The sequence below is a fragment of the Colletes gigas genome, unplaced genomic scaffold, assembly GCF_013123115.1.
Source record: "Colletes gigas isolate AHSC1104 unplaced genomic scaffold, ASM1312311v1 Colletes_gigas_Sc00007, whole genome shotgun sequence".
In the NCBI taxonomy this organism is placed as follows: Eukaryota; Metazoa; Arthropoda; class Insecta; order Hymenoptera; family Colletidae; genus Colletes; species Colletes gigas.
This window is the reverse complement of record NW_025106636.1, coordinates 8,448,217-8,464,187: the sequence shown is the minus strand read 5'-3', so window position 1 is coordinate 8,464,187 and position 15,971 is coordinate 8,448,217. Positions and strand designations below refer to the sequence as shown.

Below are 15,971 nucleotides of genomic sequence, written 5' to 3'. Positions count from 1 at the left end.
AATTGTGAGACAAGGAAGTGCATAAAAACGTCGTTTCGATGCTCGTGTGCCCCCCGGTCTAAGTAAACAGTTCCGTTGCCCTACACGTACAAATTTGGTCGAATAAGGATCATGAGCAGACTAACAGTAACCTTCCCCCGCCAAGAAACCTTGCCTTTGTTGCCCCACTACCTAACATGGAAACGCGACGCGCATGCGCGAGGAAAATTGAAACCAGAAATAGACAGAATTTAATTCTAACGTTTGATAACCAATACGACGAACGTACAATTTATTCGTGACATTTGTTCGATAGAACAACTAAAGTTTTGTCCGTGTATTGTACAATATTACATTTTGTAATTGTCATTGCAATTTTCAGTAAAAGTTTCTTCCGCTTACAAATTTAAAAAATCGAATCTCTTCAGTTTCTGTACCGACAAATCATTGGCCACCTAACGGCATCATCTGCGAACCACAATGACCTTTGAAGAGGCGCGGTCGGTTGTCGATGTTTAAAAAAACCAAAAATATTTGGAACTCAGAATTTACCCGGACTATAGTTAAAAATTGTTCTCATTAGAGAAATATGGAACGATATTTTCTGCAGTTGTGTGTGGCGGTACAGTAGAAGTCTGTACAATTCATACACTGACAGATATTATGTCCACCTGGCGGTCACTGGTCCAAACAAAAAGTTCCTGAAACTAGGCAATGTTTCGAACAAAAGAATGATACTAAGAATAATTTGCAATAACATTACGCAACATAGCCTAGTGTTAATGCCAGTATAGCGCTTTAGAATATTTTACAATACTATACAGTACAGTACCATTGAACGCTATAAAATATTGCGCAACATTTTACGACACTTTGTTATATCACAGTTTCCAAAGTACTATAGCCACAGACGAGGTATACGAGTATTGCACAACTTTGTACGAGGCTGTGTCACGCTGTACAATACCGCACATTATATCGCGTGCATTGTGATAACTATTCCGAAAGAATTGCTGATCATAGTATTGACTTTCCGATTCGATGCCAAACGACTCAACACATTAACTGCTGTAACAATCGCCGTGAAATTTTTTACGGACATTTTGTTTCTAGACAATAAGAAACCGCGTAACGACCAAACTTTATCGCGGTGCTTATTTATTTTCATCAACGTGCCACGAAATGACACGAATGGCCCCATAAGCGATGCGACGATCAATGTGCGAAGTGCACGCCTGTTACCGTGAAAAGTCCCTAGTTTGGTGGACGTTCGTAACGCAATCTAATATTTAGGATCAACACCCCTTTCGCGAGTCCCGATTACCGCGATAACTGCGCATAAATCTTACCGCGCTCGCCCCTAAGAACCACGTCTACGGTTTTATCACGAGCACACGTTGTAAAGTTTCCACTCCGACGGACCAATTATTTTTCAGCTTTATAGATATTCTTCTGCGACACGACGTTCAAGGTCGTACTAGTTAGGGACGGTCGCATGAAGATCGCATCTTAATGATAGCGTGCTGCTACGCCACCGAGGCGAAAGACCCTTGATATCGATTTTCAAGGACAACACAAAAGAGATTGCCCACGAAATTGCCGTGTTAGATATACCAACTCTTATTTGTGAGCCAGTAGGCCAACTCGACAATTTTCCCCCAAAATTATTTCCTCTTTCTAAACAACTTCTTCGCGTTCGTGTCGATTAATGCTTAAAATCTCGCCAAAGTATCGTCAATTTATATTTAGATACCGATAAGAATCTTTTCTATGGAACTTTTCATTTTAACAAGTTAAGACCAAGGCTTTGATTGCAAACGATTGTTCTTTCTAATCCTCGAGTTCACGAATCCTATTCAAATATTTCTTTTAACATCTAAACTTGAAAATTGATTACTTTTAGTTCGAATAAACATGGCAGCTAATTTAAGTCGACCCAATTTAAAAATTTAGTTTTCGTTTGAAATATTACTGCGGACATAATAGAATTCTTAGTTCGATCCTTCTAGCTTTGTTCGTTTCTGAATTCATTGCCCCAATTGGCTTCAATCATCTCGTAAACTATACATTGCCTTTCACCTACATGCCCGACGTGTATATTACTTAATACTTTCGCTTGTTATCTCTTCGTTCCTTCGATTTTTGCGGTCACGCTAACCGCTACCCTTTTCAATCACTCGTTTCTCTATATTTCTTTAATCTCGTTCCGCTATCGCTCCAAAAATAAAGTTTAAACCCGTCTTTGAGCGCGTCCTTCAGGGAATTGGAAATCATATAACACGAAATTAAATCGTCAATGACTCGCCGGTAAATTGAAGAATAGAAAGGGCGACGACTTTTGTTCGATCATCTTCGATTTGGTTTCGTGGAAAACGTTCTAACTAAACAGAGCTAACTACATTTTAATGCACGCGTGTTCCAAGATTGCTACATCACTTCCACCGACTGCACAATTTGCTAAGAGCCGGATTTGTTGACCAAAATGGCAGTAAGACTCATCGGATCGGCGCAAAGTCAACTGACCGTTCAAGGCCACTTTCCCCCCAGCGAATAACGTCATAATCTTTCTTAGAATCCGTTCAGACTCGAAAGGAACCGCCTACTCTAATAAAGTAGTGTGCACAAACGAGAGACAGACGCTTGCGCCAAAGAAACGCAACGGAATCTACATGTTTTGCAAATAAAACCATGATTTTAGGTAGCTCGATTCTGGATGAACTCTGGTGGTATCGCTGGCACCGGGACATTTCGTTTGCTTGTCTATAAAGTACCCATTCTCGGGCGTGAGATTAGAATCTGCACTTGACTATGGATTACTGGTACAATACCACGTTACAAACCCCTAAATAGCCACACTGTTCCGCGCAAGGGCTTTCTAAATCTCTACCGTTTCTGCTACGATGGTGTGCTAGCAAACGTAATCGCACCGCAACACCCAAGGCAAGCCTCAGTTCTAACCTCGATTAGATATCACGGTTACTACGATGGTCCTTACCGATTGGTCGAACCAGGGGACTTAATCGACCCTATCAATGTTCTTCAGACTTACCTATCCAAACGAATGACTACCAACAACAGTAGTAGCACTTACCTGCAGAGTCTATTCCCAGACTTTCAGTTCCTTTTAATTAATTCTTCATTATTTCAGTCACTGAACACACAGTTACACTCTCTGATCTATCCACTATGGTTCATTTAAATTTGACACTTTCACTTGTGATCTGTTTGTTATGGTGGCCAGTCAGCGTTTCGGGTTCGTGGGGACGCTACTCCCCAACGATCATGAACATGATTCCATGATCGCCCTGCGTTAACAGCATCGGGACAAAATACAGTTAACACCTGTGTAGTTTAGTGGGATTTATCGATAAACTTGGGGGTATCGACTGAATTCTGGGTTTTGAAATTGGGACCATGGCTGTAGGTTGCTTCGCCTCGATTGGCATGGGGCGGGGCTTTTTTGAGTTATGCTACTGTGAGATGGATATCGCAAGTATGTTATCTGCCTCCTGGCAAGACTCCATACCAAAGGATTTGGACACCAAATTTTGCACTTACATTTATCCTTTACTCATGGAGATGATTCCACCATGATCGAACTGCGTTAACAGCATCGGGACAAAATACAGTTAACACCTGTATAGTTTAGTGGGATTTATCGATAAACTTGGGGGTATCGACTGAATTTTGGGTTTTGAAATTGGGACCATGGCTGTAGGTTGCTTCGCCTCGATTGACATGGGGCGGGGCTTTTTTGAGTTATACTACTGTGAGCTGGATATCGCAAGTATGTTATCTGCCTCCTGGCAAGACTCCATACCAAAGGATTTGGACACCTAATTTTGCACTTCCATTTATCCTTTACAATTTTAATCACTGAACAGGGTTTCATTTTCTGATCCGTCAACTATGCTGTCCGATTACACTCGGATGCACTGTTGAATGGATCATTCGAATTTGACACTTTCACTTGTGATCTGTGTGTCATGGTGGCCAGTCAGCGTTTCGGGTTCGTGGGGACGCTACTCCCCAACAGTCACGATGATTATTTCACCATGACTGCCCTGCGAAAACGACATCCGAGGAAGAATTGGATTCTAAGTATCCAAAGGGGAAATCTTGAGGAGGCGAAGTGTATTAAGGAAAATGGAAAGGTTGATCAAGACTTTTGTTTTATTTTTTAACGTAGGGACAATCCTCCATGAACTCTCCAAAGCCCTGGAGGTAAAAACCCTACGGTGACCTACTTTAAGCGTATCGAAGGGACACTGGAAACCCCGTAACTGCAACAGTGTCCCTCCACGCCCTTGCTATGCGTCCATCTCAGGGGACAGATGGGCCCAGTCCTCCAACGATCTATGGTGTCACACCACACATCGTCACTACCTCTGACCGCTATTTTGGGCTCCCACCTGAGCCACCAGCGACCTGGTAATAGCCTGAGTGGTCGTTTTTAATGTGCTGACTATCACAGACTCTTTACACTCCAGGATACAAGACGATCAGCGTTCAGGATTCGTGGAGACGATACTCCTCAACAGTGACCGTGATTATTTTACCTGCTCCGTGAAAACAACACCTGGATAAAATAGGAGAGAGTCAATAGTATAACCAAAGATAATAATTAAATCTCTCTATTCGACTCTGGTCTTCGGGCATTGTATGTGGTTTTAGCATGCGTTGCGTTAGTTCGCTGATTCGTACGACTCGGTAAGGACAAAGTGTGTTGACCAGGAAGGGTGGCCCGGTCAGAGGGGGCGAAGAAAGCCAGGGCAAGAGAGTGCAGGCCTCGACCTCCACCCCGTCGTTTCGAAGCTACCCGAAGGAGGAGAACCTGGCCGAGGGTGGTCGGCTGGAGTCACGCAACGGCGAACCGAGACCCGAGAGGCTACCTCGGGGGTACCGCCGATTGTTTCCGAAGCAAATCAGTCAGTCTGCAGAATGAAGTGTCCGGCGTGGCTGGTTTTCGCTCTGCTCCCGCGTTTCTTCGCCGGGATAGTGGTCGTTCGGTCGCAGTGGACCCACGCGAAACAGGGGTTGGGACGCGAGCAGCCTCTGGTCAAGATTCCGGACCAAGGAACGGTCGCTGGCAAGGAGGTGCGACAATTTATTCAAATCTCTGCCATTCTTACTCCCCGTCCAGGTGCCACCCATGGATATGGTTGCTATGCGATTAAACGAAACGCTTTTTGGCTCGCGAACGTGGTGGTTCTTCGTTCGCACGGGCGTCCCTTCGAAGTTGTAGATTTTAATGAAATGCATCCCTTGCAGGGTGTATACGAGTTTATTGGTTTTTGTCGTGGAACAGTGTTGGAAAAGGGTTTTTGAAGTACGGTTTGGCTACTAATTATGTTAGGTAATTAATCTTTTTACCAACGTTCTTTAAATTTAAACCGTTTAATTTTCTCTCTAAACAATTTTAAGATTTAAACAATTCGGTTCTCGGAATGTCGGGCCAACGATTCTGTGGTGCAATTAATCTTTCCAACTATGTTCTTAAATACCGTGGCATTTAGTAGTTTCTTCGGCGATTCAAACAATCCAGAATTCGGTTATTTCGCGTCGACGTGCGCGGGGGCGATAAATCAGAGCTGTCAGGCGAAGTTTTAGAATTCGCCATTAAAGATCGTTACTTTATAATTCGGTTCTGACAAGCGTAAATATGGAAAAGTACTAACGTTGGTAACGGAAACTAACAACAACTTCTAATATTCTGCAACCGCGTCGTTCAACTAATTGTTGTTATATTCAAATAAGCAATATATTCTCCTACGTATTTCTATTTCATTCTTCGATTTGCATTTCTTTCGAACCATACCTGTTTCGCCAAAGGGCATTCGCTCGTAATTTATTATACCCTTTGTGCGTAAGATTCAACGATATACAACCGACACGCATATATCACTGTCTAATATGAAAATACCGAAGCAAGAAATTCACAAGTTGAATAATTATTTGATATTTTATACACCCGCGCCGAACAAAAACATGCAAGCGCCGTAAGTTTCAATTGTTCGAATTAAGTGTATGCAGATATCATGCACAATGAATATACACACCAGGGAGGACTTGTATGAATTTTAATATTATAGATTTTTTTTCTCCTTTCCCTACGGTGTTCGAGTCACGGAGAATTTGCAATTAGGAAAATGCGGTTAAAGGTTTTCAAACTGCGGCATTTCGGTCTCATTTCAAAGTATAATCGTGTCCTTTAACGTATCCTTATATTCCCGAGAAACAAATTTCTATATCGAGAACCTAACGCCCCGATTACTGCGCTGGTTTATTTTTTAATATTTGCAATTATCGATCGACGAATAATCATTTACATATGTGGTCGCCTGGTATTTAACATCGTTAGTCAGAAAGGATTAATTTTGGTACAAAAGCTTCGATATTTAATGTAAATACCATAAATATAAATGCAGCCAATTTATATGGTTCTTTGTTCACGTTTTCGAATTTTCCTTTGTAGCTCATCTACCGATTTGTTTTTCATTCCTTTGTTCCTTTATATTGTCGAAAACGGGAATGCAATTTAGATAAAAACTACGTGAAACTAGGAGACATAAGTAATGTTATTTTAATTGCATCTCGCTGTACAGGCAAACCAGCAATTTTTGCAAGGTGTTCTCGAACCTGAGTTTAAATCTAAGTAGCCAGAAACTCTGATTGTAGGTAATTTTAGACGATTACCCTTAACCATACACATGAGCAATTTATCCAGTTTAACATGTTAAACGCCACGCCGGTTTTACGTACCGTTTCGTTGACACCACAGTCAGGTATAAAGCAGACACTTCCGGGCCACTCACAAATTTTATACTGGTCCATGGATCCTTTATATTATCATCGATCCCCACACAAAGTAATAAGCAGGAACCGATTCGAGATTATTTTGAGAATGCTTGCTGATTGTATAAAATTCAGCCAATTATCGGCAAGTTGAACGAAAATTTTAAAAAATATTACCATCCAATTGATTTGTCTCGACGAATCAATGATCCCATTTCGTGGACGAATTATATTCCGGTTACAACCTTCTGTAATCAGTGTACAAACAAACCTCACTTTTGTTTACCTTGTTTTAATAAATTACATTAATGTTTTAAGCATTCTATTCTTTTCCTTAAAGCATTGACCAAACAAAAACCGTTCTAGCCTAAATTAAATGTTCAGTCTCACAAGTACGAAAAGTCCCTAGGGGCCGGCGTGGCGTTTAACGTGTTAATTTCAGGTTATCGTTGAGAAAGCTTGTTGAAGGTATAGCTTTTTTTATCGAGGATTTATACGTAACTCCTTTGGTCTTCCGGAGCACCTGTCTCGCGTTTAGATTCCTTCGGTATAGTCAACGTTCTAGGACTTTTTCTGTGTTTCTTTGAATTCGCTGCCTTCAATTCTTTTGGATCGAAGATGGAAGATTAGGGATTGCTGTGTATGTTTTAGGTTTCCAGTTACTATTGTTCATATTCGCAATATGTGTATACCATTCCAGGTATCCATAAGTCACGGTCAAAAGGTGATACAGTATTTGGGGATACCCTACGCCCAACCACCGTTGGGTAAGTTACGTTTCTCCACACCTGTCACGGACCCCCTTCCTTCCTGGAACGGAATACGAAATGCCACGCAATTCGCACCCTCCTGCCAACAAGTGACGAACCGACTGAAGCTGCACGAGAAGCATTACAAGAAATTGCTACCACCCGATCAGCCTGACCCTGGAGTCAGCGAGGACTGCCTCTACTTAAACGTCTACGTACCAGTCGGTAAGTTAAAGCAATAACAATGACATGTATTGTACGAAGAGCAGGTAATTAGTCCTGGAAGAAATTACGAATCGCACCGAAACATACGTCAGCCTCGGTAAAGTCGATGACTAAGCAAAAACTACTCGTCACTGCCCCACGATTACCCTCGCTCGTGGTGTCACGGTTCCCCTTAACCCAGAATTAGTTTTTCCTTCCCTACACAATACATGGAAGTCGGTCAATTTCATCGTGAAAGCCAGTGGATTTTCAACGAATCGTAATTTGCGAACAAACTTATTTTTCATCGTCGAAAATAAGTCGTCCGTGTAGTTTTCATTAGTCATTTAGTGTAACCGCGTCATTAGCGACGGCTAGGAAACCCTACGATCGCGCTCAGAAGCTAGAAGGTGCTCGTTTCACACGAAGACCGGTGGGGAGTCGTAATTTTCGCCTGCGTTGATAATACAACCCGATGAAAGTACTCGATATTCGGCACGACAACGTTTTCTTCCAACTGACATTTAACTCTCCGGGGCACGCGAACACCGAGTAATGATGATCACCGACGACGTCCCCCACTCCTTGTTTTTTTCTCGATATTTCACGGAGCTGCGTGGTACGAGAAAAGTTTATTATACATTTTCAACGTACTTTTGGACGAACAATTAAATAGAGTTATGTTCGCGATAAAAACTGTAGATGCCGAATCTACGGTGTAATATAATTCCTAGCTCCGTGCCTTGGTTACTTTCGACGGCCAGTGTACGATAAACAATAATTTTATATCCGCAGTAATTTCCTGTTCCAATTTCTCAATTGACAATAAATGCAACCTCTGCGTGCCGGTAGCACGTTAATCTCGCTGTTTAAGGATGTCGGGTTAAGGGCTCGACTAATAGCGGCATTACGAACATCATTTAAAACTAATTTTGGATATCTCGTGGCATGCACTTGCCAGATAGCGCATCGTAAAAGAATACTAAATTTGAAGGCTGCATTGGGTGAATCGATAACAAAAAAAAAACATTGCGGTAATAGCGACTGAACATTCTCGGTCGAAGATTAGACTCTTTTATCGGTCGGTTCCTGAAATTATCGCAATAGAAAAAATGCCCGGCAGCTTTCAGTATGACACACCGTGTTCGAAGAACACGACGATTATCAAGATCAAACGCTACACCCTTGCCAAGCGGACCACTATCAGGGCAACGAGTTTAATGATATAATTTAACGTACTTTAGGATAATCTTCGATAACCTTCAACTGTGACTGATCATATCGCAATTTATATAAATCTCTAATATAGGTCGAGGACGTTGCTCGTTATTAGTTACCCAACAATTGCTCTGTAACACCTGCTTTCTTGTGATACAATTACATCGACAAGGCCCCAAAAAACCAGGGATTAGATCTCGATCCAAATTATGTAGAAAGTTGTGATTATTTTACATGCTTTTGGTCACCGAACGTGTTAAAATGGCACATTCCACTTTTGGTCCTGGTCTCTGAATATATCCTGCCATTCGATTAGCATATCATTTCGATTCTAGTGCCCTCGAGAACCAACTGGCGCACGCCATCTTAGTTCTCAAACGAAGCGGCAGAGAGCGAGGCGAATTAAGAAAAATAGGTATGTCAACCGTGACTGAAAAGGGGGGAAAATAGGAAAGGGGACATGTGAATCGGGAAATCGTGCCGATCCGCAAGCCACCTGCGGTCGATATAGAAACAGCAAGGAGTAAGAGTAACAGTAACTGGCGCACGTCGTGGCACGCGATCTTTTAGGGTCGGTCGAGATGTTAAGATACTGGTGAGGCCGGTCACGAAACCACCCCCTCTTTTCTCTGCCGTGGCTCCCTTTGTTTCTTTCACGTACCGCTGCCGAATCTGACAGAATCGGTCAACCGTTTGAATATTCCAGGAATTTTCCATACATTTTCCACGCCTTCAAGCAGAATATCCACTCGAACGAAATGCCGTTTAAGCTGCTAGACTAACTCTCTAAATCACAAGCTCTTAGAAATTCTATTCTCGAGTTTCGCATGATTTAAGAATTTAAGATAATTAAAGGAAGATTCTATTTATATTTCATAAAATCAAGTTAAAGCTATCGGGAAGAACTATCCCAAACATAAGTTACACCACCCCCCAGGAACTAGACCTAGATCAAAACTTTCCAGAAGCCTGTTGCTCAGCCTAGACTCAAAATTAACAGTTTGCAACTCACGCTGAGATAGTTTACCGAACTCCTAACCAAGGTCTACTAATGCAAACTAACGTAGACCACAAATAAGACCTAGAAAGCTAACCCAGATCTAACTTAAACCGCCTTCCAGGAACTAGACCTAGATCCAAACTTCCCAGAAGCCTGTTGCTCAGGCTAAACTCGAAATTAATAATCTTTAACACGCTTCTAGCCAAAATCTTCCGATCAAATCCCCTGACCACAAATAAGACCTACGAAGCCTAACCCAGATCTAACTTGGACCATTTGGCCAGGAACACCTAAATCCCAACCTCCCGTATGCCTGTTACACTGTCCAAACTCCAAATTAATAGTCTACGAGTCACGGTGGAACAGTTTATTAGACACCTAACCCTGGTCTCCGATCAAACCGCACCACCAGCAACAAGATCTATATCCAGACTCTCCAGAAGCCTGTTACACGGTCGGGAGTCAGAAGTAATAGCCCCTAACTATTTGTCAGCCGCAAGAAACGGTGCCCAAAAGATACGTGCAGCGTGGAATCGCGATAAACCCCTAATGAATTGTTGTGGCGGGCGTGTGTATCCCCAGGCTGCTATTCCTGAACGCTCTCAGACGGCACCGGTCCCGATAACGAAGACCACCCCCAAACTTCCTGTTAGCACGGGCCTATCGTTTTCGTTATCGCGTCATCTAAAGCATCCCCACCGTGCAATGGCCTAAATTCCATCGACCTTGGCACGCTTGAAAAACTGACCCGTGGACGTCGAAGAAATCGTCGAAATCAATTATTCATAGACCGCGAGGAGGGGGATGGTCGTGACTCGTGCCTTTCGGCTAGCCAGCCGCGATTCATAAACGATCGGGGCACCCTATGTTTGAATAAAGGGTGAAATTATTTAAGGACGGGGCGTTCGAACGATTACCGTTTGGCATAGCAAACAAGTGTTATTTGGACACATATGGTCCCGAGTAATCTGTTTTCTTTGGCAAACAACGCAATACTGTCCATCGTGTTATTTACCAGTTCTTCCGGCATTTCACGATGCTCTTTTAGCAAGGTCGCTTGTAATTGTGAAACGTTTGTTGAAGTTGACCAAAATCTATCCAAAATATGAGCAAATTGTTAAGTCATATTTTTTTTCTGAGTCGATCGATCACTCGGACAATTTTTATTATTTGGAGGGGCAATTAGGAGATTCTATGTCCGGTATACTTCTTCAGGATTTACGTAATGGGTCTACATGGTTCGAGATTGCCGTGACGCGATCAAACTTCAGAAGAGCCATCGCTAGTAACGGATAACGCTATGCAAATTCTGTCACGATCGATTCACCGGTTTAACCGGAACCGGATACTCGCGAGCACGCACGCCGGCTCGGCGATCTTCGGAATTCGCGAATGCAGGCTCATTTAGGCTGAATGCGAGTCCATTAATTCCTTGAATGCCAGTCACGGTACTTACTACTTCGGTGACGAATTTACTTAAAACCAGGGCTCTCGATCTCCCTGCCAACAAATGCTTCTAATTCGTTGGCGGCAATTACTTTCTTCGTCCACTACTTCTTACTTACTCTTCTAAACTAAAAAAATAACGAGACAAGTGTTTTAGAAAACGATTTCAAGCGAACCAATTGATGTGGTTTTTTAAAGGGGGGAGCGGTGAGCTGAAAAATAATTATGCAAAATGTTTATTTGTTACCTCAAAGTATACACATCAAACTACAAACGTACCAAGTTATATCAATAAATTTTTATTCGTGCAAATGCTATGGCCAATCGGGTGGATCTATTCTGAACTGACGATGAAGTGGTTTCGTACGACTCTGGCCATACCTTTTACACGAATTTATAATTCGATCTGTATTCCTTCAAGTAACAATTAAACAATTTATGGAACTGCGTTGTCTTTAAAAAAATTTCGAAATACTTCTTAAGAAGTAGTGTGTGGAGGTAAAATTATATTTTAAAATGTGAATGGATACTACATTACGTGAATTAATATTTGTGCAGGAAATCGACCGGACGAGGTATGGCCAGTGATGGTATGGTTTCATGGGGGTGACTTCAATACTGGCACACCAGCAATTTTGGACGCGTCCATTTTTGTCAGTAAACAGAAAGTAAGTTGATAAACAAAAGCACCAATAATTGCAACTTCTGTGAAGCTTCGATTCGACTTATTCGAATTATTGCATTATAAAGTAATAAGAAACAACTGCAGACGTTTTGACCTTAGCACCGATTCTTGGGAAGAATTTCTGATTCTGAATCAATGAGGCAAACGTTAAAAGTCGACAGAAAATTGAACAAAATTAGGGTGTTTCTTGCGTGCCACTTTCTCCCAAGGTAAATCCAACCTTTGGAATTGCACTGTTCGCGGTCCATCTATGATGCATGCTTTATACACGGCTATAAATGCTAATTTCAAACCATTTGCCAACAACTCCTACCATGAAAGTCTTACGGGCTATCGCAGTATGAAAGGATTATTGGTTCGTCATTAAAGGAATGCATTTATGGAGTTTGTAAATTGTTATAAACACAACATGGTATATCGAGATTGTACAGGAAATTTCACTCCGATCTTTCTATTACTTCTAGGCTTTGGCCGTGTCGATTGGACCAACTCTTTGTCTATTATTAACCGAGCACTATGAGTCCCTATTTATTGAAATATCTAGATATATTTTCAATATTTCACGAGTGGTATTCAAAATTCGATCTTCCTTTGTTCATGGGAGTATCGTGTTCCTAATTCTTAAACCCTTTGTACGTATCTCAATATTTGTGACATTAGAGGACTACAGATTGTCCATGGTCGCCGATACTACTTGTTTTCTAATTCTTGAACCCGTTATTCTTATTAACCTCAATATTTGCTCAATCTTCATCTGTTTTTGTGAGCACCGTCTAACTTTTGTATATCGTATATAAGTGGTATTTAAGGGTTGTTCCTCTTGAAGTTTTTCCACGTCTGATGGAAAATTCTAGTACTCATCAGACGCGTATTGCTCGGTGATAGGTTACGTCTAGTTCTCAGATTTGTGGATACTATTAATTACGCGATGTATTCTCGTAGATATTAGTGGTGACGGTAGCGTATCGCTTGAACATCCTGGGCTTCTTCACGACGACGGACTCCGAGGCGCCAGGCAACTATGGCATGTTCGATCAGATCGCGTCTCTGGAGTGGGTGCAGAGGAAGATCCAGCATTTCGGTGGGTCCCCGTCCAACGTGGTGATTTACGGGCACAGTTCCGGCGCCATAAGCGTTGGCCTGCACCTGATCAGTCCCCTCAGCAGAGGGAAATTCTCAAAGGCGATCGCGATGAGCGGCGACGCGGTGAACTCCGTCGGTTCCCCTCAAACCGAGCTGCCCATAGTGGACCGGATCGTCGAGAAGTTTGGCTGTTATCGACATCCCACGACCGCGTTGATGGAGTGTCTGCGTCGCGTGGACGTGGGCATCCTGGTCCGCGAATCGTCCGACATAGAGACCTGGGGACCAATAGTGGACTTTGAGACCAACAACGCCACGGAACCGTTCCTACCCGTGCATCCTAGAGAAGCGTTAATCGACGGTAACTTGAACACCGTCCCGTTGCTCGTGGGTTACACGAATAACGAGCAAGCGTTGGCTTACATGGAATCCTTAGAGAAAGGGAACGCCGATGGAATGCTCTCCTCTGGCGACTTCGAGTCGCTGATCAAGACAGAGTTCGACTCGTTGGTCCAGGACCCCGACGACAACAGCACGTGCATGACGAAGCCGGAAATGGTGACCGACGCGGTCCTGTTCTTCTACAAGCCACATCCGCCGAGCAAGGACCAAGGAGTTATTCGCGACAGATACCTGGACTTTCAAACGGAGAGGAACTTCGCGTCTGGGTTGACTCTTCTGGCTGGCAAGGTGTCCAAAGAGAAGCAGGCTTTCGTTTACAGATTCGACTATCGGACCAAGGCGCAGGCGATCATCAAGGACGTGCCTGAATGGGCAGGTGTCCCGCACATGTTCGAGCTACCTTTCGTCTGGGGGCTGCCTTTCGCGGCTGGGATTCCTGTTCAGTGGAACTTCAACGACAGGCAGATGTCGGAGGCGATCATGACGATGCTGGCCAACTTTGCCAGGACTGGAAATCCATCCTCCACCATCGTCAAATGGGAACCGTACACCGAAGAAGCGCCTGGGATCTTGATCATCGACAAGAACCTCGATATGGGCGATGCTAACGCGATCGATTACAAGGCTCTTGCTTTTTGGAACGAGTACTATCCCATGGTTCTTGAAGAAGCGACGAACAACTGCTGCAACATGACCAGTCGGTCCACCGCGTGGCGAGAAGTCACTCGCACCGTTATCTTTAGCAGTCTCGTTGTAGCCGCGGCGTTGCAGTGCCTTTAATCGTAGTCGATGTTTGGAGATTGTCCTTTGGATGTGCTCAACAAGAGGCCTCTTTTGCGCAAACGTTGTTGAAATTCAGATATTTTGGTACACGAACGAACGGGGTCCTATTGTTGTGCGATACCGAGCATTCGAGCCTCGAGATTCTGTCCCGAGGACTTTTTTTAAAACGTAGCTCGTGCAAGGATAGAGTTTGTATTAACGTTTGAGATACCTAGTCACGCAACTTCGACTAGGCTAGCTAAGACAGCTACTTTACACAGTTTCGATTCTGCTTAAACCGTCTTGATACCTGGCTTATGTATATATATATATATGTTAGACTCGCGGAAGAATACTGCACAAAATGGATCACGTTTCCGACACACTGACGCGTGCATAAAAGAGGCCTAAATATACAGAATTAATACGGATGCACCAGCATCGCTTATCGATCTACAAAAAGAAAATAATAAATTAGTCGTAAAGACAACCAAAACGCTCAAAACACTTAATGGGGAACGAATTTCATTGAAAGGCTGAGGAACTAGGTAGTTTAAGTTCAGGAAATTTCTATCTTAATATTACAATAGTAACTTCAACAATGTGTAGTTGGGATGGAAGCCTTGAAATCGGCCGGAATTACGGGGTGAATGTGTTAATACTGTTCTAGATCTCTGAATGTTAGCTGTATTATATTTTGGGCCAGCGTTTCTCAACGTGAGCGACAGCACACTCCTTGAGTCTTTCTCAATGGGGGGGACACATTAAGGGATGGTAACAATGTAGGTCGAATCGCTGAAGCACTTACTTTTAATTTTTTTAGACCTGTCACTTATTATTGCGAGCAATGTTTAGACGCTATTGTAAATTCAATGTACTTTGCACATTCGTACTGTAAGACACATATACGTTTGGTATGCTCTCTTTATATACTATGTTTTAAATTATATTATTAACGATTGAATAATATATAAGATATAAAAACGTTCGATACACCCGAATACAGAAACTTTTCATAGAAACGTAACGAACACAAAGAATGTTATTTTCATTAGTGAATTGAATAAATAACGTTTCTGTATTCAGTGGATAATCATTAAAAATTCTTTTTACGTTAAGTATATCACTATTTATTAATATACTAAAAATATTGTATATATGTTTCTGAAAGAAAAATAAAAAAAGAAATTATTTTCTCGTCAAAATTAACCGTTCGTCTTTTGTGGGCGTCAAATTTTCATCCACTCGAAACATATGAAAGGAAAGGTAATTCCGGTAATAATTATCTACAATAGCGTCGCTATCGCACAATCGTGGCTTTTTTGTAAAATAATACCGCCAAATGAAGAAAAAAGGAAAAGCCACGATTAAAAGGAAAACATAGCTGAAAGTTTATTATATTTCGGATATTACATTTCAGGGAATCTTTACGTGTTTCAGCAATCCGTAAATCTTGGACAACGTAGTTTCAAATAGCTACTAAATTAAAATGCAATAAAAAATTGTTTTGCATTGGTGTGTACGCAGTTCGAGGGTGGGGAAGGAGGATGGCGTTGGGCCAAAAAGAAGGTTGAGAAACGCTGCTTCAAAGAAAGCTATATCCCTAAACATCCCACGAGCCTGATTTGGAATTTTATCCAAAGGAACA

The 15,971-nt window shown here is 42.4% G+C and overlaps 1 protein-coding gene across 1 annotated transcript; it reads left to right on the top strand.

The window, feature by feature from the left end:
• The first annotated feature begins 4,920 nt into the window (after positions 1-4,920).
• LOC122396610 (carboxylesterase 5A-like) lies at positions 4,921-15,412 on the top strand. The gene is made up of 4 exons (XM_043395164.1): positions 4,921-5,076; positions 7,475-7,748; positions 11,950-12,059; positions 13,019-15,412. The coding sequence occupies exons 1-4, from the start codon at positions 4,921-4,923 to the stop codon at positions 14,339-14,341; spliced, it is 1,863 nt and encodes a 620-aa protein (XP_043251099.1). The 3' UTR covers positions 14,342-15,412.
• The last annotated feature ends 559 nt before the right edge of the window (positions 15,413-15,971 follow it).

Bases quoted from the DNA above. Each gene is read 5' to 3' on its own strand.
- LOC122396610 (XM_043395164.1), top strand. From the start codon at position 4,921: ATGAAGTGTCCGGCGTGGCTGGTTTTCGCTCTGCTCCCGCGTTTCTTC. The intron at 7,749-11,949 runs GTAAGTTAAAGC...ATATTTGTGCAG, and splicing joins AAACGTCTACGTACCAGTCG to GAAATCGACCGGACGAGGTA. The intron at 12,060-13,018 runs GTAAGTTGATAA...GTATTCTCGTAG, and splicing joins TTTTTGTCAGTAAACAGAAA to ATATTAGTGGTGACGGTAGC.